Source organism: Gopherus flavomarginatus, chromosome 2 (genome assembly GCF_025201925.1).
Source record: "Gopherus flavomarginatus isolate rGopFla2 chromosome 2, rGopFla2.mat.asm, whole genome shotgun sequence".
NCBI classification, from domain to species: domain Eukaryota; kingdom Metazoa; phylum Chordata; order Testudines; family Testudinidae; genus Gopherus; species Gopherus flavomarginatus.
Window position 1 is genome coordinate 2,890,965 of NC_066618.1, and position 23,482 is coordinate 2,914,446.

Genomic DNA, 23,482 nt, shown 5'->3' on the forward strand with positions numbered 1-23,482 from the left:
ACTCAGATATATAATATAGCCTCCTTACCTGAAATTTGTTTTATATACACCAGCAGCTACACCATCAAGCCTTCCTTGCCTCTTCACTGCTCAAACACCTTGTTTTATTTTTCTCATTAAAGATAAATTTAAAAGAGCAATTCAGCATTTCTGCCATTTTAGACTCCTGATCATTTATCAATTTCTTTCTCCTTAGATAAATGTGTAAAAGCCCTTCTTACTCCTGTTAGCTCCACAGGGCGTGGCTACGCTCGAAACTTCAAAGTGCTGCCACGGGAGCACTGCTGCAGCAGCGCTTTGAAGTGTGAGTGTGGTCACAGCGCCAGCGCTGGGAGAGAGCTCTCCCAGCGCTACACATACTCCACCTCCTCATGGGGATTAGCTTGCAGCGCTGGGAGCCACGCTCCCAGCACTGGGGCACTGTTTACACTGGCGCTTTACAGCGCTGTATCTTGCAGCGCTCAGGGGAGGGTTTTTTCACATCCCTGAGCGAGAAAGTTGCAGCGCTGTAAAGCACCAGTATAGCCAAGGCCACAGAAATCAAACTGCCCAGAAAAGCAGTGATGGCACAGAATCCAAATGACTGGGTAAGCAAGGATGGAAGCAGCCAGAGAGAGTGGAGGAGGAAAACCACACACTACAAATTATATTAAAATAAAAGAGTACATATGATACAAGAGAGGATTGTTTCTCTTCAATTCCCCTTTCAATATCTGATCCAGCTGCAAGACGTTATAGCTCCCCCTCAGCACCAGCTGGGATATACTTACCTTGGGGACTTCTCCCTTAGTGCCTGGGGGAAGCCTCAGGATCCAGAAGTTTCTGTTCTTCAGCAGGTTCTCCATGTTTTCCAGCCTCCTCTGCATCAGTCCATATTCCTGGATGAGAGATCCCAGCATGGCCAGTTGGTTACTAAACTCCATCATTCCTTTCTCTGTGTCAGATATTTTCTTCTCAGCTGTCCCTGTTCTGCCCTCCAGACTCAATAACTGTGTGGCATGGGAATCCACCTTCCTCTCCACGGCTTGAATTGCAGCCACTACAGTCCACAGGGAGATCTCTGCCGTTTGCAGCTGGGTTTCTCCCGCAGCAGTTCGCTTGGGTACAATGTGGGGTTGCAGAGGAGCCAAGTGCACGGACTCCATGTCCCATTCCCGAGCCTGGGTGCAAGGACAGAAATTGAGAGAGTTGAGGTCTTGATCAAACCTAGGAGAGTCTCCTCCAGCCCTTGTCTACATAAGATCATTGTACCAATTTAACTAAATCAGTTAAGAAACTGCAGCCCCACAGTGAGGGCACTTTGACTTCAATATAAAACTGCCCTATAGCCATGTATCTTAAGTGAGTTCCTTACTGACAGACAATGGACAGGGTAGATTTCTCAGACCACAGTGTGAGCATCTGAGATCTCAGTGTTGAGCCAGCTGCTTTGTCTGTTATTTTCTATTTTTAAACCAGTGAAATAATTGTACATCTACCTAATCCCTGGAGTGTTTTCACAGCTGTTCATTTGAATGTTATTACATCTTTTTTTTGTGGACACTGTGGTAAAACTGCTAAGATGGCATTTCCCGCTCAAGAGGGGGCGGTCAAAGGGAGCAGCAGCAGGATGGAAAACACACGAATGTGCTTCAGGGGGTTCGCAGAGGTTTGCATAACGTAGCCGCATCTCAATGGAGGTCTGCCCTCCTGCACATCACCCTTCCTACAGGCCATCACAGAAGAAGAGCCCTGGAGAAAAAGGCAGCTGCTGCTTATGGCAAAGTAACCTGAAGAAAGCAGCGCTGTCCTGTTTGCCTGTGATGCAGGCGGCGAAGATTTGCACACCCGGTGCTTACATTTTGGCTTCTGCACTTGGGTGCCCTGGTTTTAAACCTCCCCCCCGCAAAAACCACCAACAACAGAGCAGGCAGGGAAGACTCCGGGCAGGTTCAGGGGGCGCTGGGGCCAGAGGCGAGCGAGACCCGGTGACCAGCCCGCTGTTCGGTATTTCTAAGGCACAAAGCGCGGGGTGTTTGCCGCGCCAAGCAGCCGGGCCCCCCTCCTGCAAACCCCGCTCCGCCCAGCGCTGCAAGCCCCTGCGCGGCCCCTCATCCGGCCCGACCCGGCCGGGCAGCCCCGCGCTCCCCGCGGCCCGGCTCCCGGGGCCCAGGCCGGGCGGGGAGAAGCTCCCGGGGCCCGAGGCTCCCCCGCCCGCCGGGCCCTTACCTGGGCAGCGGCCCGCTCGGCCATGGCCCCCCCGGGCGGGCGGGGCTTCTCCAGCGGGCCCGGCCCGGCCGAGCTCCGCTCCCGCTCCGGGCTGGGCAGAGTCCCGGCCCCGCTGCCGGGCGGAGCAGAGCGAGCGCAGCCGGGAGGGAGGGAGGGAGCCGCGGCCTGGCTGCGGGGCCGGGAGCGGCGGGCGGAGCGGGGCGGCAGCGGCCCCTGCCGGCGGGGGGATCGCGGCGCCGGGCCGGGCAGGGGCAGGGCCGCCCCCGGGCGCTGACCCACTCGCCCCGCCGGCCTGGCCCGCAGCCCCGACGGGCGCTAGGGGTGAGCCTGGACTCGGCCCGCGGGACCCGGCTCCGCGGGGTCGGTCTGAGAGTGACACCCGCAGCAGTGGGGGCCAGGGGTCTGTCCGCTGCTGCTTCCTTCCCCCAGTTATCGAGGTCTGCATGGGCCACCCCCCAGTCATGCCCGTTGGATAACACTTGGCCTGGGTCACAGGGGGATTTGACTGCACATTGTCCATGGACCCGGCTGGGTCGGTGCTAGCGGTGCTGTAGCCGGGAAGAAGTACTTGGAAAGCTTTTATGTACTGGATGTGCATGTGAACTTGGGCAAGTCATGTTTTCTGTGCAAGTCGCCCCCAAAATGTGTCTATTCATTCGTCCCGTCCCCAACCCTCCTTTCTAAAGTGCATTGGGATCTGTAGAGGCAAGAGAAGCACCAAATTCTGCCGGTCACATTTCACAGAAGGGAAGCAAGATGCAGAAGATTGGCATGACTTGCCTCAGCTGCTGCCTGCTGCACTGGAACAAGACATTGGTGTCACAGCCTTTCAAACCCTTGTAAATGCCAGTGGATCCATCTGTAAAACAGAGCTAGGTCAGATGAAAGAAGGCTTTATTGGGACATCTGCTCAGCGTGCAGCCAACAGAATGTTGGGAACCACTAGGAAAGGGATAGATAATAAGACAGGAAATATCATAATACCACTATATAAATCCATGGTGTGCCCACAGTTTGAATACTGACTGTAGTTCTGGTCACCCCATCTCAAAAAGATGTATTAGAATTGGGAAAAGTACAGAGAAGGGCAACAAAAAACATTAGCGTTATGGAACAACTTCCATCCAAGGAGAGATTCAAAAGACTGGGACTGTTCATCTCGGAAAAGAGGGGATGGGACAGAGGTCTATAATATCATGACTGGTGTGGAGACAGAGAATAGGGAAGGGTTACTTACCCCTTCACATGACACAAGAACTAGGGTGTGACCTGGTGTGCCGAGGGCAGCCCTCACTGGACATGTCAAGGTCAGGGCAGGCTGCAAAGGGGAGAGAAGATACTCCAAAACTAGGGCCGGTGCAACCATTTAGACAACCTAGGTGGTCGCCTAGGGCACTGGCATTTGGGGAGGTGCCATTTTCTTCAGCAGTGACCGCGGCGGCCAGATCTTCGGCCGCCCAAATCGCCACCAGCATTTAGGCAGAAGGAGCTGGGGCAGGGGAGTGTGGGGAGGGCCGTCTGCAGCAAGTGGGGGGGGCAGCACGCAGGGGAACTCCCTGCCCAGCTAACCCCTGCCCCTCCTCCCCAAGTACGCCATCACTTCTCCCGCCTCCCAGGCTTGCCGTGCCAATCAGCTTAGGTGCTGCAAGCCTGGGAGGCGGGAGAAGTGAAGCAGCCACGGCGTGCTCAGGGTGCTCGTGTTCATGTGCGGAGCAGGGGGGAGCTGGGGTGGGGGGGTGCCTCAGGGTGGAGGGTGGGGAGCTTCTGCGGGGGGGTGCCTCAGGGCAAGGGCGCGGGGGGAGGAGGGTGCAATGTGGAAGTTTTGCCTAGGGCGCGAAACATCCTTGCACCGGCCCTGCCCAAAACTGGTAGTTAACGGTGAAGTTAAACCACCCAACCAGTCACAAATTGTGCTTCTGATCCCCCACACTGGTTATCACAAAGCATAAAAAAGGAATCACACAGCCGCCCTTATTGCATTCCAGTCTGGCTCCCAATCTGCACCTAGGGCCAGTAAGGGGAGAGTTATTTAAAATTCTGCTCGCTATACAACATGTTCTTCTGACCCCCAAAGGGCCGACCACATTGCCAGGTCAGTATTAGGTTGGATCTTACCCACAATCCCATGCTGCCAGCCAATCCTTTAGTGTCTGAAACTAAAGGTTTATTATAAAGAAAAAAAAGAAGAACAAGAAGAGAGTTGTTAAATGGTAAAACAGTCACATACATCAAAGACTTCAAAGTCCATAGATCAGTCCATAGATACTAAACTGCGCAAGATACTTAAGGCCAAAGCAGATTGTGAAGAACTTCAAAAAGATCTCACAAAACTAAGTGATTGGGCAACAAAATGGCAAATGAAATTTAATGTGTATAAATGTACAGTAATGCACACTGGAAAAAATAACCCCAACTATACATACAATATGATGGGGGCTAATTTAGCTATGAGTCAGGAAAAAGATCTTGGAGTCATCGTGGATAGTTCTCTGAAGATGTCCACGCAGTGCGCAGAGGCGGTCAAAAAAGCAAACAGGATGTCAGGAATCATTAAAAAGGGATAGAGAATAAGACTAAGAATATATTATTGCCCTTATATAAATCAATGGTACGCCCATATCTCGAATACTGCTTACAGATGTGGTCTTCTCATCTAAAAAAAGATATACTGGCATTAGAAAAGGTTCAGAGAAGGTTCACTCCCTCTGGGGCACCTGGCATTGGACACTGTCGGTAGACAGATACTGGGCTAGATGGACCTTTGGTCTGACCCGCTACAGCCGTTCTTATGTTCTTAGGTTCTTAGCAGTATTGGTGAGTTTGCTGGCTTGAAAGTCCCCCTGGAACATCCACAGCTGGGATGGGCCATTCAGTCCTTTGTTTAGAGCTTCAAGTTTGTAGCAAAGTTACTCCAGAGGTAAGAAGTAGGGGCTGCCAAGTCTGACAAGATAGCGAGCTGCAGGCCCTTTCACAGCAAGCCCAGAACAAGCCATTTGGGGGGTGCTGCCCCTTTCCAACAGCCTCCCTCCCCCACAGCCCCATCACCAACCACAGGCACAGTTTTTTACTTCTACATTTGGGGGGTGGCTCCAGTCAAACCACTGGGTCTGCATATGTGGGGGGTGGTGGGAGGCAAATTCTGTGCTGTCCCCTAGGGGCACCATTTCAACAATCTTATTTTCCTATAGTTCCCTGGTATTGCTTTGATGCATGTTAAAGACACTTACGTTATTCAGTCGAGTCTGTTCAATTGATGACTGGAGATAATTTTTAAATCTTCAGAAGCTGGAGAATGAGTTCAAGATGATACAGGCGTGGTGAGAAGTATTCTTATGAATTTGCAGAGTACTGTAAATGACTCCAAGATCTCTTTCTTGATGAGTAACAGCTAATTTAGGCACCATCAGTTTGTATGGATCGTTGGGATTATATTTTGCCATGTGCATTATTTTGCATTTGACACTGAATTTCATCTGCCATTTTGTTGCCAAGTCATGTAACTCTTTGCAACCTGTTTTGAACTGAACGCTCCAGTAATTTTGTATCATCTGCAAACTTTACCACCTCACTGTTTACCCCTTTTCCCAGATCATTTATGACTGTGTTGAACAGCCCTGGTCCCAGACCAGTATAAGCCCCTCAGGGGACACCACTATTTACTTCTCTCCATGCTGAAAATGGACCATTTATTCCTACCCTTTGCTTCCTATCTTTTAACTGGAGTGCCTGGCAATGCTTTCAGGATCATCTAAGGATTCTTAATTTACTGTGATAAGAAGCCTTTCGTTATCTCAATCACCCTGCCTCTGTTTATAAATAAACTCCCTGCCCCAAGGGCAGAAGTTGTTAGCAGCAGAGAACTCATCACAGTCCACACTCAAGCTCTGGCTCCTGGATGTTGAGCAGCCACTACTTTTTTTCCCCTGGGTGCTTGAGCTACAGAGCACCCACGCATGGAGTCAGCACCTGTGCATGAGAGACCAGAACTGCACCCAGTACTCCAGATGAGTACCAGTGCCTTGTATAATGGCATGAACATTTCCAGAGGGGTAGTCAGAGCCATCCCTAGCCATTTTGGTGCCCTACGCAGCCCCCCCCCCCATGAGGGAGTGTGGCCCCAGGTCTTCATGGGGGGGCGCACATAAGCAGGCATGGGGCCAGGGGAAAACACCCCCCAGCACAAGCTGGTGGAGTGCAGCAGGTTGGGGCCAGGTCGCTCCACTTCCTGCTGCCTGGTGAGTACAGGGCAGGCCCAACCCCTCATGCCGTCCTCAGAGAAGGGGTGGAGTGAGGGCAGGGCCGGGGCAGAGCAGGAGCGGGGGCTTTGGGGAAGGGGTGGGGTGGGGGTGGGGTGGGGCGGAGCAGGGGCTGGGGCCATGCGAAAGAGGCGGAGCAGGGGCCGGAGCAGCATGCAGCAGCATACTTTGCGTATGGGTAAGGACGGCCCTGGAGGTAGCTGTGTTAGTCTGTATCAGCAAAAATAACCAGGAGCCCTTGTGGCACCTTAGAGACAAACACGTTTATTTGGGCATTTATTTTATTAAATTTTTGCCCACAAAAGCTTATGCCCAAGTAAATCTGTTAGTCTCTAAGGTGCCACAAGGACTCCTCCTTGTTTTTACTAACACTTTCCTGTCTCTACTGGAAATACCTCACATGATGCTGCACCCCAGGACCATGTTAGCCTTTTCCATGGCCACATCACATTGACAGCTCATAGTCGTCATCCTCCTGTGATCAACAAATACACCCAGGTCTTTCTCCTCCTCTGGGTCACTTCTAACTGATAAGTTCCCACTTTATAGCAAATATTCTTGTTGTTAGTCCCTAAACACAGGACCTTGCACTTTGCACTATTAAATATCATCCCATTTCTATTACTCCAGTTTACAAGGCCATCCAGATCTTCTTGTGTGATATTCTGGTCCTCCATATTGGCACTACCTCTCAATTTTGTGTCATCCACAATTTTTATTAGCACACTCCCACTTTTTGTGCCACGCTCAGTAATAAAAATGTTTTATAAGATTGGTCCCAAGACTGACCCTGAGGAAGGCCACTAGTAACCTCCCTCTTGCCTGACAGTTCACCTTTCAGTATGAGCCTTTGTAGTCTCCCCTTTAACCAGTTCCTTTCCCCCTTTCAGTTCTCATATTAATCCCCATCTTCTCCAATTTAACTAATAATTTCTCAAGTGAAACTGTATCAAATGACAGCAAGGTATTGGATCTACTGCATTTCCTTTGTTTAAAAAAATCAGTTACCTTCTCAAAGACATTAGTAACTTGTTACCACCTCTTGAATCCAACAATTGAAACAATTGTAGAAAAATCTTCAATTACTTTTTATCATTTATGCTACTCACTTTTTGCAGTTCTCAAGCTTGGAACAGATCATTTAACTTTAGAAAATATCCTAACAGACCTTTTGTATTGTAATCACCTGTTAATCAGTGTTTATAAACACAATTCTGACAGCTCAGGGGCCAAAGGAAGGTTTTTTAAAGGCTTTTTCAGTTCCCCCTAGAATTATGTGCATGTGCACAGCAGAGACTGAGTGAGAAAGCAAAACAAAAAGCAGAAGAAACCTTCTCCCAAAAAAACCCAAACCCACAACCCACTATTTATAACTAAGGCTCCGTGTTTGTCAGAGAGGTCACGGAAGTCCCAGATTCTGTGACTTTCTATGAACTCCGTAACTTCTGCAGCAGCCTGTGCAGATAGCCCGGGAGCCACCTGCGCAGTTCAGGAAGCCCCTGGGCATGTCACACTGGCCACTGTGGGGCAGTCTTGGGCCCCCCCAGCCACAGGAGTTTGGGCGTGGGGGGGGGGGCTCAGGGCTGGAGGTTGGGGTGCTAGGTGGTGCTTACCTGGGGGGGGCTCCCCAGCAGGGTGACAGAAACTTCCCTCCCTCAGCTCCTAGCTCCACCTGCTGCCTCTGCCCACAGGCACCACCCCTGCAGCTCCCATTGGCCGTGGTTCCCAGCCAATGGGAGCTGTAGAACTGAAGCTTGGGTGGGGCGGAGCAGAGGCAGCACATGGAGCTAGGAGCTGGAGGCTGACACTTCCCAAGAGCTGGATAGAGAGTCTGCCCCAGCCCTGCCAACCCCCACCCTGACCACCTGCGGCACCCCCCACCCAGACTGCAAGCCCCCTGAGCACCCACAGCACCCCCCACGGGCCGCAACCCCCCCCAGGCACCTGCGACAGCCCCTTCAACCTGGCTCCCCGAGCACCTGTGGTGCCCTCCCCAGGCTGCAACCCCCCCCGAGCTGCAACCCCCCTGAGCACCCACGGCATCCCCCAGTCAACGTCCCCTGAGCACCTGCACCCTCCCCAGGGCTGTGCCCCCCTGCACCCATGGTGCCCCCTGGTTTGTGCCCCCTGGACCACACCCCCCACGTGCCCATGGCACCCCCAGGGCCACCCCTATACAAGTTTTAGTCAGGGGTATATAGTAAAAGTCATGGCCAGGTCACAGGCCATGAATTTTTGTTTACTGCCTGTGACCTGCCCATGACTTTTATTAAAAATACCTGTGACCAAAACGTAGCCTAATTTATAAGTATCTTTGTTATACCATGCCTCTTGTTTCTTCATATCCCTTGGTTGGCCAGGTGTGTCCTCTGTGCTAACAGCTATGGGCAAATATTCCCCCTCCCTTGTCAGCCAGGTAATTTGTATCAATCCAGACCCTAGCTTTCAAATTGTCATCTGCTAATACTTCCAAGTCTGGACACTGTTCCCATCTGCAGGACTGGGTCCTTCTTTCCCCTCCCTACTCCTTTCTCCTAGAAGGTTGAAATCTGAACCTTCCTGCTTATGGGACTGTTCACCAACTACAGCCCCGCTGTGCTATGAGCCTCTATGCCAGAGGTGGGGAACCTTTTTTCTCTATTGACACACATTAAAAATCAGTCGGGGGCCACACGCAAATAAAAAGCACGGCTAGGAAAACTGGGTGGGTCCCAGCTTTTGGGTGTGTGGGCAATGACAGGGGAGCAGTCTCCTCCCACAGAGGGGGAGTACAGTTTTGTGGGGCCCCCTCCCCACTTCTTTTGCCTGACAGGGAGCAGGATCCAGGCACGGGGGCTTTCCCTGCTCTGCCCACCTCTCCTGATGGGGAGTGGGGCCAGGGCATGGGCTGGATGCATTTAAGCAAGGGTCCAGATCTGGTCCGCTGGCCATAGGTTCCCACCCCTGCTCTACACAGACACTCTCCTGTGTGCATGCTTTTGGATATACCACCACTAGCAGCAGCAGCTTAGAGACTGGACTCCATTTTAAAGAGCTACCAAACATATCCAAAGTGTCTAGAGAGGAGAGTCATAAGGCTGTTCTGTTCTGAAAAAAGAGTAACCCAATATTTCCTCAGAACCTGAGTCACAGACTGCTTACGTAAAGGGTCAGCCTGGAGACACTGATGTTCCAACAACACTGTCTCCCCACAAGACTGTTCACCTTCTGTAGGCCATCCAGACTGGATCTTTCTAAAGCAAGGTCAGTGTGGATCCATACACCTCTGAGAGACCGGCAGTTAGGAACTGAAACAAGTCTCCCAAATGAACTGTTGCTTTCTCCATACAGTGATGCACCCTGAGTTAACTCAATCAAATCACATCCATCATTTGCAGAAAACTGCTTGCAAAAATTACCATGAAGAGTTTTCTCTTCAGGAAACTTTCTGAACAACAACCCATCTTTTTTCTGTTCTACAGAAGCTTTGCTTTGTGGAGCTGCAACAAACTTCTTCTGACTTTCACTTACATCCAGAATCACCTCTGGAACATCAAGAGGATTTTCACATAATCTCCTTTCAGGCAAGCTGCTAAACTCCATGGTTAAAGAGTTAGAGGCACTCTCTTTCCCGCTGCAGCTTTCCTCACTGGCAATATACCCACACACAAGCTTAGGAACAATTCCTTCTTGGGGTCCAGAACCACGTCTGGGACAACTGAAATATCCTCATCCATCGTAGGCTGAAAGGCACCTGGAAGTACAGTCTCCTTCTCTAGCAGGCACACTGCTATTTGCAACAGGCAAACAACTGGAAACAGTTTCTCCCTCAACAGCTAAACTGCTGTTTTCCACAAACAGTGGCTGATCATACTGCGCTACTTTAGGCAAAACATTTCTATTTAGTTCAGGCTCATTTTTACAAACTTCACTTGCCAACACTCCATCACTCACCAAAACCCTGCCCATAGTTAAGGCTTGAACTTGGTTAAACACAGAAAACTGCTTACTGTCAGACACCCCTCCTTCACAAATCTCCTTGTTAGTTACAGATAATAGAGAGGATTGACATTCATACTTTTTCTGGGACTGGGTATGACATTAACCTGATTAAGCATATTTGTCATGTCATAATTAAACAACATACCAACATTGTTATAAACTGGACAGTTTATCTCCCAGACTTCGCTGTTGAGAGGATCTGGACTCCCAGGAAGATACAGTTTTTGCTGTTCTTTTATTACTTTGATTTGGAGTTTAAGTCTGGCAACTCTTTCCTCAGCAGCCAATTCCAGTTTTCTGCATTCCTTGGCAGCTTTCTCCATAGCAGCCAGCATTCCATCTGCTTCTTTTTCCAGATCAGCTATCTTCTGCTTTTCTTGCCATCAAAGATCTGCCATTTCCTTCTCATGCTGAAGATGCTGGCTATTTCTCAGGGCTTGCAGTTTTGATTGTGGATCACTCCTTGTGCCTAATGTTAACCTTTAACACTCTCAGTATCAAAATTTTAAACTTGGAATAATGTGAGGGTTCTGATCCAAAACCCAAATGATCTGAGTCTGTGGATCCTGCCGACTACGCCAATGTGACCTGGCGTACCTAGGGCAGCCCTCACTGGAAATGCCAAGGTCAGGGCAGGCTGCAAAAGGGAGAGCAGATACTCCCCAAACTGCTGGTTAATACTGAAGTTAAACTCTCCAACCAGTCACAAACTGTGCTTCTGATTCCCACACTGTTTATAATGAAGCACAAAAAAGGGAATTACACATCCCCCTTATTGCAGTCCAGTTTTCTGTCTCCCAATCTGCACCTAGGGCCAGTACAGTCAAAAGTTATTTTAAAACTCTGCTCACATATACAAAACGTTCTACTGAACCAGCCACATTGCCAGGTCGGTATTAGGTTGGATCTTACCCACAATCCCATGCTGCCAGCCAGTCCTTTAGTGTCTGAAACTAAAGGTTTATTATAAAGAAAAAAGAAAGAACAAGAAGAGAGTTGTTAAATGGTAAAACAGTCACATACATACAAAGACTTCAAAGTCCATAGATCAGGTTCCTAGCAGTATTGGTGAGTTTGCTGACTTGAAAGTCCCCCTGGAACACATCCACAGCTGGGATGGGTCATTCAGTCCGTTGTTCAGAGCTTCAAGTTTGTAGTAAAGTTCCTCCAGAGGCAAAAGGCAGGAATGAAGACAAAATGGAGAGGATGCAGCTGTCTTTTTATAGTCTTTTGCCATGCAGCCTGTGGTTCCTTTGTTTCTAACACAAGCTGCCCAGCACATGGCAAGGAAACCTTAGAGTTCTGTTCATAGGCATGCCCCTGCTTGCCTTGCTGAGTCATGAGATGTAGCCGCTGACCCTTTCAGTGGGTCCACTGTACACCTGATGTCCCTTGATGGGTCATCCAACAGGTTGGGCGTGCTGATGCCAGTCTGTCTGGGGGTGTTACCCAGATGCAGAGCACAAGTTTGGAAATACAGATGTACCATGCATATCTATAACTTACAATACAAAGGTGATACAAGTAAATATAAAAAAGATTATCATACTTGGCAAATTACAGTATAACATTTTCACAGATACCTTACATGGCATATCTGCACAACTCATTGCAATTTTACAATATTGGTATTTATAATATCCTAAAGTGTCCCCCAGATTCCATACAGTGTCATACAAGGGTCGCCCAATTAAACTAACAGACATCAGGTTTAAAGCAAACGTTGGGAAGTTCTTCTTTACCCAATGCACAGTCAACCTGTGAAAATCATTGTGAAGGCCAAAAATAGAACTGGGTTCAAAAAAGAATTAGATCAGTTCCTGGAGGACAGGTCCATCAATGGCTATTAGCCAGGATGGTCAGGGACACAATCCCATGCTCTAGGTGTCCCTAAACGTCCAACTGCCAGAAGCTGAGAATGGGCAACAGGGGATGGATCACGTGATAGTTGCCCTGTTTTGTTCATTCCCTCTGGGGCACCTGGCACTGGCAATTGTCAGAAGACAGGATACTGGGTTAGATGGAGCATTGCTCTGGCCCAGTGTGGCTGTTCTTATGCTCTTATGAGATTGGCACAGGCTGAATGTTTCAAAAGCAGCTAGTGATATGAGTGTGACAGGATCCCCAGGGTGCAGCCTGGGATTGTGGGACCGCTGTGCCCCCCTGAACGCTCTCCAGCCTGGGCTGTCTCTCACAATGCCTTGCTAGTGATCAGCAGCAAACCTGTCCACGTGCTGTTATCACTCAGCACAACCACATGTGGAGCCCCACATCCAGCTAGATTGCACGAATGCTCGCAGAGCCACTCCTGAATCACACAGCGAAAGACACCAGAGCCAAATCCTCCCAGCTCCCAACCTTGTACCTCAGGACTATACCTTCTTGCACGGCTCAAGACGAACCATGCAGATTTATTAATTGATTCACCACTTCATCAATGGAAAGTGAATATACACCAAACATTGCAAACCTGAGCAGATTTACTACACTTCAGGCAAGCTAACCGGTAAAGATAAGCAGTTAAACAAATGTATTGACTACAAAAGATAGATTTGAAGTGACTATAAGTGACAGGCAAAAAGTCAGAGTTAGTTACCAAAATAAAATAAAATATAAGCATGCAATCTAAACTCTCCACCCGGTTAGACTGGGCAACATCAGGATTAAGCAGTTCTTCTCACCCCACTGGATATTGCAGTTCACAGTACCCAGATTTCACCCTTGAAACCTGGGCCAGTCTTCTCTGTTAGAGTCTTAAATCTTCTCAGTGTCGTTGTTGCTTGCAGCATCATAGGGCAGGAGAAAAGTGATGCCTGGGCCTGCTGTGTTCTGTTTTATACCCTCAGTCCCAAGTGCTTGGTGAACACACAAGTCCAGGCATGTCTGGGGGACACTGCTGAGTCTCCAGGCAAGTCTGAGCAATTCCCCTGGTGCAGCCTCCTGCAGGTGACTCATTGCATTGTAGCTCCCTTGCTGGACAATGGCTGTTGATGGGTTGTTTGACACCCCACCTGGGCATTAGTTTCTTTCCTTGTTGTTGCCTCTGGGGAGCTTAATATCTGGCTGATTTCCTGATTTACCATGTTTTAGTGACAGCAACACAACACAATTCTCAGAACTTCATGTGCATTCATGTTATACAGATACGGACAGAGAAATGACTTTCAGCAGATCATAACCTTTCCCCGATACCTCACATGGTCTGCTTTATATGCAAGGTCACAATTATAGACAGATGAAGAATGGGGGTTACAGTACCCTCCCCCTAAGCTATAGTATGTCACAATGAGGTGACATGTTTGGGTGTCCAAATTTAAATATGTGGATGAGGCCCATGGTTTTTTAAGGGCTGAGTAACCTGCCTCTGAAAATCAAGACCCTTTCCGATGGCTCACATTGGGCACATGGAAATCAGGGCACCCCAAATCCCCCATTACTGATAAAAATTGAGGCCACCGATTTATTATTAGTTTTAGCTACAGTAGTTTATTTTGCGGGCTTGGTATTTTTCAGTTTCTCCACATCCCTAGAATGCAACATAGGATTTGCATAAACCTGGCTCCCATCCCTCACCCAGCCCTAGCCTTCCCCCCTCACAGCCTTCCACCTTTGCCTGTGTGGGTCTGGTGCAGAGACCCTGAGTGAAGATATACAGAGCTTGTGCAGTATAAGGGTGGGGAGTAATTGTTGTTTTTATTTTAAATCTAGGAAATTAAATATAAAAAATGGCATTAAAAATGTAAAGGATTCAACGTGAAACACTTGAAGATCAGGAAACGACCAAGTTGCAGTTGTGTGAAATTGAGGTTTAACTCCAAGGAAAAATTTACATTTAAAGGACTGGACATTGGCGTGATGGGTTGGATCACAGAAATCCCCTTGAAGACTGCCAACTGATGTGCTGAGACTACCTCTGAGCCCGTTTTCCCTGGCAGCTTGGGACTTCAGTGCCCTGCCCAGTTGGAGCCAGACATGCTAGTCTGCTGCAAACCCAGACCCAGGTCTGAACAATGTCCCCCAAAAGCTGCAGGCTTAACTGAAAGCAGCTAACAGAAGTGTTCCTGTCTCTAACATGCAGATGCCCAGCTCCCAATAGGGTCCAAACCCCAAATAAATCCATTTTATTTTGTATAAAGCTTATACAGGGCAAACTCATACATTGTTCACCCTCTATAACACTGATAGAGAGATATGCACAGCTGTTTGCTCCCCACCGCAAGAATTAATACATACTGTGGGTTAATTAATAAATAAAAAGTGATTTTATTAAATACAAAAAGTAGGATTTAAGTGGTTCCAGGTGATAAAAGACAGAGCAAAGTGAATTACCAAGCAAAATAAAATAAAACATGCAAGTCTAAACCTAATACAGTAAGAAAGCGATTATAGATGAAATCTCATCCTCAGAGATGGTCCAGTAAGCTTCTTTTACAGACTAGCCTCCTTCTAGCCTGGGTCCAGCAATCACTCACCCCACTCTGTAGTTACTGTCCTTTGTTCCAGTTTCTTTCAGGTATCCTTCGGGGTGGAGAGGCTCTGTCTTGACCCAGCTGAAGACAAAATGGAGGGGGCTCCCAGGGGCTTAAATAATCTTTCTCTTGTGGGTGGAGACCCCCTCCTCTCTCCTGTGCTGAATCCAAGGCCGACTCTAGACACCAGTGCTCCAAGCATGTCCTTGGGGTGGCACTTTCCAAGGGGTGCCACTCCGGCTCGTTTTTTTCTTTTCACTTGGGGCGCAAAAAGCCAGGAGCTGGCCCTGAGTGGAGGTGAGCTGCGGTGGTGGGGGGCGTGGAGATGGCTGCAGGAAGTAACCCTGGAGGGGGCAGAGGAACCGCTCCCCACAGCTCACCTCCACTCCACTGCCACCTGATCCCCTGAGCACACTGCTGCTCCGCTTCTCCCCTCTCCCTCCCAGGCTTGCTGTGCAAATCAGCTGTTTTGTGGCAAGCCTGGGAGGGAGAGGGGAGAAGCGAAACGGTGGCAGCAGGCTCAGGGGGCAGGCAGAGAGGAGGTGAGCTATGGGGGGGGCACGGGGAGGGCCACAGGAAGTAACCCTGGGGGGGGGCAAGCCTGGGAGCGAGGGATAGGAGGGGAAATGTGGCACGCCTGGGGGAGGAGGCGGGGCCGGGGATTTGGGGAAGGGGTTGGAATGGGGTGGGGAAGGGGCAGAGTTGGGGTGAGGCTAGGGGGGGCAAGGGAAAATTTTTTTGCTTGGTGCAGCAAAAAACTTGGAGCCGTCCCAGGCAGAATCCAGCTGCAAGTTGGAGTTTTGGAGTCACATGGGCAAGACACATGTCCATGATGTCCATGCATGACTCAGAACTTTACAGGTGGCAGGCATTGCTCACATGCTACCTTGAAAGTCCCCAGGTAGAGTCTTATGTGGATTGAAGTCTTCCAAGGTCCCATTGTCCGTTAAGTGTTTCTTGATTGGGCACTTAACTTGCAAATTCCTTTCTTAAGAAGCTGTCCAAATGCCTTACTGAGGCTACTTAAAATCAAACCAGTACACAGCCAATATTCATAACTTTGAATACAAAAATGATACGTGCCTACAAATAGGATTAATAGATTCAATAGATGATAATCTTTGCAGAGATTTGTTACATGGCATATGTAGCATAAAATATATTCCAGTTATGTCATATATACACTCATAAGCATATTTTCATAAAGCCTCATGGGGTGTAATGTCACAATTGGATTTAACCCTTGCTGTTAACAGAAAAAGAAAAGACATTCACGCACACAGATCTCACTGATGATGAAGTAGCTAGTACACACCAATATGTATTTAACCAGGATTTAAAGGCTGAGAGTATGTCACGTAAGGTCCTGCGCTTTGGGGACAGCAAGACGGTCTGGAGTTAGAAGTTCTTCGTAATAAGCAGCTGGCTTCATCTACCTGCAGGTTCATATCCAGCACCAGCAAACTGGATGGGACTGATTCCGTCAATGATTTTCATTCTTATAAGAGCTGGTCAAAAAGTAGAAAAACAATTTTGCAAAAATTTCAAAGTTGTTTCCGTTTGTCAGGATTCAAAATGGAACAATGTTTATGTTTTCTAAAAATCTTCACATACTATTTTAAAAAAAGGAGATTTGCTGTTTTCTCCCCCTTTTTTCCTTCTTGCGACTGTGTGTAATAAAATGAATGCTGGTGAGGCTTTGGGTTTTCTCCACTTTTCACTTTTCATTTTGCTCATCCATGACTTTTCAAAACTTTCCAACTCTGGAAAAGCTACAGCACGGCAGAGACATGTAGTCTCCTTTTGTCTCTTGCCAGAGTTGGGGATGTGAGTATGTGGCAAAAGAAAGAATAAAAAAATGCAGGGGGGCGGGGAGGAGTCCCAGCCTGAGAACTTATTTGATTTCTGGTGTTCTGGGGCAAAAAAGGAGAAAAGCAAAACATGAAATTTGCAGTTTTGACAAAACAAATGGAACAAGTTCAGGAAAAAAGAAAGCCTTTTGTGTACATTTTCAGGCTGAAAGCCAGGCAATTTTTTATCAGAAAAAGGTCTGAATGGAAAAGCAGCAGCAGTTAATCCACGACCTAACAATCCAACAGTGGCAGCTAGTACCACAGGTGGTCACCATACTATGGCCGCCCTCTACAGGAAATGAGCCTTGATCTGGAAGTGACCCCCATTCCCATTAGGCTTACAGAGATAGGGCCTGATGGCCTTGCCTGAAAACTGAGCAGGGTGTCAGAGCAGCCTGGTGGTCCGTCGAACCTATGGTCAGTTTGCTGGCCCCGCACCTAACTGGGATGAGTCAAATGGCTGATCACGCTTTACGCCATGTTACTGCCCAAGATGATGTGCAAGTCAAAGCAGCCGTTAACGTTCTGGACATTGGGGAAGAGACATTCTGTCTCTGTTTCCAGAAGTGGGATCCTCCAGGAAGACGGCCATGTCTGATCACCCTCAGACCTGGGATGAATACAGGAGGCCCAGTTGGCAGAGACAATTTTATTTGAACAGTTCTCCCAGATATTCCCCCCTGGGGAAAAGGACGAGGTCCTATGACATCGACCTGAGATGATGGCTGATGCTGTTTGCCTCAGGGAGAACTACCTGCCAGTGAAGACCCCTGTGATGATGATGCCTCGCAAGGGGCCTGCTAAGGTCAGCACAGACCAACAAGAAAACTGGCCACACCCACAAGGGCACAAGGTGGTTTGGTCTGAAAACTGACCATGTGCCATCCTTACTCCGGCTGATGCTGGTGGGTTTCACCAGCTCTTCTGCCAGAGACGGAGGCAGCTTCTCTGTCATGTTTTTTTTATTGAATTAAAATCAAGGCCTTGCTCTTGCAGGGGGATCCACACAGGCATAAGGGTCCATCTAAATATACCCCACAGCAGGATGTCTTATTGCTGTGGGTGGCCAAAATTCTGGGCTCTCAGTTCCCCCCCCTCCCAAGCTTCGGAGTACATTATTCCAAGGTTCCCCCGACCCGCATGGTCTGTTCTCCCCTCTCCCGCCACATGCCACCCCTTTTCTCCTCCCCCTGCATGTTCTTCTTTTCTCACCTTCTCCATCCCCCAACCCCGACCCTGCATGGGCTTATGGGTTTCCAAAGTCTAGATCCCCCTGTTCTCCAAAGTTTGCCCCCTCCTTTCTCCCCTCTCCTGCAGTTCTCCATCCCTCCCGCCTATCTCCCACCCCACTGCCTTGCTCCTCACTTCCCCTGGAAGCAGCCCAGACTTCAGAGCTGTCTCCAACTCCGGAGATCTGCTCACCAACTCCGGAGATCTGCTCAGCCTAGCTAGGGCTTAGGTGTGTTCTCGTTACACTGTCAGAACGGACAAAGTAGTTACACCGTAAGGGGAATAATCATCATTTATTAAGTGCCAGGACACAGAACACTTGTCTCCTGCCCCTGAAGAACTTACCGTCTAAACAGCCAACACAAACACAGCTAGTCACCTCCACAACTCACACTGGTCATGGGGGTGGAGTAAGTGTGGGGGAAACTACAGAAAGGAAGGGGGTAGCAGATCAGCAGTGGGGAAGGGGCATGGGGTGGGAGCTCTCAAGAGGATCAGAGGGGAGAAAACTGCAGAAAGGTAAAAGATACAGACTAGCACCTGACAGGACCCAGTCACAGCCAGTTCACAGCTTTCCTCCATCTCCTTGCACGCTCTGGAGAGCCTGGTTAGCGGGGTCACTTTAAAGCCATCTTTGCTTATATTTCAGGCAGACATGCGCCAACGGGCTGCCCCAGCACAGAAATTCTTCGTGGACCAACCGGCCCTTGGTGGCCGGCCATCTATGGAGACTGTGAGTCGGACTACTGCAGCGGGCCGGGGGCAAGTCACGTCAGATTCAGTCATGAGGCTGGGTGGATTGTTTTTACCATCCCGTGTGGCCAAAAATAAATCGATCCCAGATCAGACTCTTACTGCTACCAGCCTGTCCCACTCCGCTCCCCATCTCCAAATGGCACCGAGAAGCAGAATGGCCCAGTGGCTAGGGCACCAGCCTTGGATTTCAGTGACCTCAGTTCAGTTCCCTGCTAAGCCACTGACTTCCTGAGTGACCTTGAGTGAGTCACTTAGCCTGTGCCTCAGTTTCCCCAGCTGTAGAGCGGGGTAATAGCCCTGCCCTTCCTCCCAGGCTGTGGCGAGAACTTCATCCCATGGATCTTCCAACCCACCAAGTTCCTCCCTTCTGGCTTTCTGCCCTTGTTTCCAGTCACTGATGGCAGGGGAACGCCCTGCGCCATGAAGTTCCCTCCAGCTGAGGTAACTTCCACAGCCAGGATAATTCCATTCTATTTTCCTAAGTTCTAAATGGTGTTGACTATACTCTCTCTGCTTCATCCCACCCACCTTGGCCCTTCTCAGGCCATGTGCCCGAGGGGCACTCTGCTCTCATGTGCTTCAGGCAGTGTGGGAGCCATGCCCGGCTCAGTGATGCTGAAGCACATGGGGTGGGATCCGTGCCCCGAAGCTGCAGCAGGCGACGTGCTCTGCCCCATCTCGCTGAAATGGCCTTACAGGGGGTGGAGGGAGATTACAACATACAGGGGCTTGTGACCCACAGACTCCTTGGTGGCCCAGGGTTTGCAGGGATCCCCTAGGTCGGATGTACACCTCAGAGTGCACCCAAGGTCTCTACTCAGAGCCAGTAACCTACCGGTCATCAGAATCACTGCATGACATATGTATGGAGAACAGTTAAGGAAAGCTGGCTCTGGATTTCCCAGGGAGGGAACAAGGCAGGTCACCAGGATGCGACACACCTTGGAAATGCTCTTTCAGGCAGGAGGTAGCAGACCCTGCTCTCCCTCCAGAGCCGCGTGTGACGGGGCAGCTCACTTCACGGGCCCAGATGCACACTGAGCCACAGGCAGAAGAGGAGACCATGAACGTCCTCTCATGCAGACTGCACCTGCTGACACAAACAGCAGCTGATGTCCTGTTTATGAATAAAGACAAAGGATGGGAGTGATAGAAGCTAGGGGGCAAAGAAACACACGGAACCCCTCCCCTCGGAGGCAAGCAGCTAGTGGGGGGTGAGCAATGGCTCCCAGCCGTGGGGGCTCTCGGGAATGGAAAGGCCAGGCCCTACAACACTCCTTGTGATTTTATTTTAGCTGGACCCATCTGCTATTGCTTGACGTTCTGGGCTTCGTTAAATAACCTTATCCTCGATTTCATCAAGTACCAATCTAAGCGCTGGGTGGGAGCGGAGCGGCGAACTGAGGGGCAGGAAATCTGTGAATCCTGCGAGTGTCTGGCAGGCCAGGGGCTGGACACTCCAGGGAGACGCTGCAGGTTCCAGGGGGCCTATCGGTAACCAGCAGAGAGGAAGTGGGTCCTGCCAGGCCTAGTGGGGAGGGCCTGTGTTGCCCGAGGGAGTTGGGAAGCTGAGCCCTGGCAGGCACAGACCAAGCTTCCCCATGCTAAAGGCAGGTGGTAACAAGGTGCCCCAGGGAAGCGTCACAGGGCACCCCAGCCAAACACCAGGCAGGTGGGGAAATTAACTGCGAGGAGGATCACCACAGGATCAAACTGGAGAGCCCAAGGAAGGAAGGAATCCTGAGCAAGGTTCCTGGAGGATCATGGCTGAGTCATCCATGGCCCCTGCGATGAGAATACACGGATCCTGCACACATTCCCAGGCTCCACCGGGGCAGCAAACTGAGGGAGCCGAATATCTGAATATACATGAGCTGGGGGATCCCCAGGGAACACCCTCTAAAATCCAGCTGCCTGGTGCGGGCGTTCTGCAACCCAGGCCGTGGCTGCAGGAGACCCAGGGCCTGAGCCGTGGACGCCCCCTTCCCGTGCTGCCGGGCACTTTGCCACTCAGGCACAGCAGGACACAGGGGCTGGGACACTGCAGAGAAAGCAGTGCCCAGCCCCACATGAACAACTCAGTTGAGGTGGGGCTAGGAGGGCCCCATGTCCCCTTCGAGCAACCCCCCATCTCCTCACCTTTCCCTCCCAGCTAGGCTCTGCCAGCCCTGAGTCCAGTATAGAGACCCTCTGCCTCCTCTGTTTTAAAACCAATCTGACATGCCAACTTCTCTTAACAAAGGCTGCACTCAAAATATAGCTTAGTTCCTGTAAAAATCTCCCCGCAATAAAGTCGCTGCAGTGCGTGCTGCCGTGCCAGCCCGCTGGAGCTCCCGGGTGTTGCTTTTGGAGGGAGGCAGCCCCCTGTGAGCACCCCAGGAGCATGGATCCTGGCCCTGCTGTTACCCCACGTGGTCTGGCCCCGGTCCAGGGAAGCCCTTCCCAGGGTGGACGTTCTGGTGGTAGTACAGCGAGCGCTTGTAGCGGAAGCTCTTGCCACACTCGGCGCAGTGATAGGGGCGCTCGCCCGCGTGCATGCGCTGGTGCTCCACCAGGTACTGGTTGCGCGTGAAGCTCTTCTCGCACTCGGTGCACTTGTAGGGCCGCTCCCCCGTGTGGATGCGCAGGTGCCGCGTCAGGTTGGAGTGGTGGCTGAAGTACCTGCCGCACTGTGTGCAGATGAAGGAGCCTTCGCTCCTGTCCGAGTGGATCCGCTGGTGCAGCACCAGGCTCACCCTCTGCTTGAAGCTCTTCCGGCACTCGGCGCAGGTGTAGGGCCGCTCCCCGGTGTGCGCCAGGTGGTGCTTCCGCAGGCTGGACCTGTGGCAGAAGCTGCGCTCGCACTCGGAGCACTTGTAGGGTTTGCCTCCCACCTGGGCCCCGGGGTGGGGTCTGGGGCCGGGTTTCAGGGCGAAGCTTTCCCTGGGCTGCGGCAGGCAGGCCCCTGCTCCCGCGTGGTCCCTCTGATGCAGGGTGAGATGCTGCCGGCTGCGGAAGCTCTTCCCACACTCGGCACATACGAACAGCCTGGCTGCCGTGGGACTCTGCAGGTGAACAAGCAACGGCTTGAGCTCCTGGGGGTCTGTCCCGCACTGAGATGGCTCCTCCAGGCCATTTCCGGGCAGGTCCGCAGGCTCCCTCTCAGGGCTGCACAGACTCTTCTCATGAGTTGTTCCCTGCTCCGGACACTGGAAAACCTCCATTTCCGGCAACGTCCTTTGTAGCTCCAAGTTCTCCGGCTCCTCCTCAGGGCTCTCCTCCTCCACTTTGACCACCACCCCGCTATCTGCTGCAATACAAAGAAAATCCAGGCTTGATTCACTGCATAGGTGGGGGATGCAGACAATCTCCTGAAGCTACGGCATCCTGGATTCCCAATGCAAGCCCATGGCCGGGCTGGGACTGACCAGGGCCAGGGAGCTGAAACAAGCCCCTCACAATACCCCTGGTAAAGAGGGGGCAGTTATAGTGTTTTACCGATCGTTTAAGAAAGGGAAAAAAAGTGATCCGAGTAACTATAGGCCTGTTAGTTTGACATCTGTAGTATGTAAGGTCTTGGAAAAAAATTTGAAGGAGAAAGTAGTTAAGGACATTGAGGTCAGTGGTAATTGGGACAAAATACAACATGGTTTTACAAAAGGTAGATCGTGCCAAACCAACCTGATCTCCTTCTTTGAGAAGGTAACAGATTTTCTAGACAAAGGAAACACAGTGGATCTAATTTACTTCGATTTCAGTAAGGCATTTGACACGGTTCCACGTGGGGAATTATTAGTTAAATTGGAAAAGATGGGGATCAATATGAAAATTGAAAGGTGGATAAGGAACTGGTTAAAGGGGAGACTCCAATGGGTCGTACTGAAGGGTGAACTGTCAGGCTGGAAGGAGGTTACTAGTGGAGTTCCTCAGGGATCAGTTTTGGGGCCAATCTTATTTAACCTTTTTACTACTGACCTTGGCACAGAAAGCGGGAATGTGCTAATAAAGTCTGCGGATGACACAAAGCTGGGGGGTATTGCTAACACAGAGGAGAACCAGGATATCATACAGGAAGATTTGGATGACCTTGTAAACTGGAGTAATAGTAATAGGATGAAATTTAGTAGTGAAAAGTGCAAGGTCATGCATTTAGGGACTAATAATAAGAATTTTAGTTATAAATTGGGGACACATCAGTTGGAAGTAACAGAGGAGAAAGACCTCGGAGTATTGGTTGATCACAGGATGACTATGAGCTGCCAATGTGATATGGCCATTAAAAAAGCTAATGCAGTTTTAGGATGCATCAGGCGAGGTATTTCCAGCAAAGATAAGGAGGTGTTAGTCCCGTTATACAAGGCACTGGTGAGACCTCATCTGGAATACTGTGTGCAGTTCTGGTCTCCCATGTTTAAGAAGGATGAATTCAAACTGGAACAGGTACAGAGAAGGACTACTAGGATGATCCGAGGAATGGAAAACCTGCCTTATGAAAGGAGACTCAAAGAGCTTGGCTTGTTTAGCCTAACCAAAAGAAGGCTGACAGGGGTTATGATTGATATATACATCAGAGGGATAAATATTAGGGAGGGAGAGGAATTATTTAAGCTTAGTACCAATGTGGACACAAGAACACATGGATATAAACTGGACATTAGGAAGTTTAGACTTGAGATTAGAGGAACGTTTCTAACCATCAGAGGAGTGAAGTTCTGGAACAGCCTTCCAAGGGGAGTAGTGGGGACAAAAG

The 23,482-nt window shown here is 50.1% G+C and overlaps 3 protein-coding genes across 7 annotated transcripts in view; all 3 read right to left on the reverse strand.

The window, feature by feature from the left end:
* The window catches only part of LOC127045844 (zinc finger protein 777-like), a 107,576-nt gene that overhangs the window by 76,707 nt on the left and 7,387 nt on the right, over positions 1–23,482 (reverse strand). The gene's annotated exons all lie outside the window — the stretch shown is intronic.
* LOC127045999 (uncharacterized) overlaps positions 1–23,482 on the reverse strand; it is a 69,270-nt gene that overhangs the window by 25,359 nt on the left and 20,429 nt on the right. The window lies entirely within an intron of this gene.
* LOC127045845 (zinc finger protein OZF-like) overlaps positions 18,272–23,482 on the reverse strand; it is a 265,245-nt gene continuing 260,034 nt past the window's right edge. For 4 of the 5 annotated variants that reach the window (XM_050942577.1, XM_050942578.1, XM_050942574.1 and 1 more), the window contains one exon: positions 18,272–22,042. In XM_050942577.1, the coding sequence (XP_050798534.1) occupies positions 21,156–22,042 (887 nt within the window). In that variant the 3' untranslated portion in view covers positions 18,272–21,155. The remainder of the gene's footprint in view (positions 22,043–23,482) is intronic. The other variant, XM_050942575.1, reaches the window with a different exon arrangement.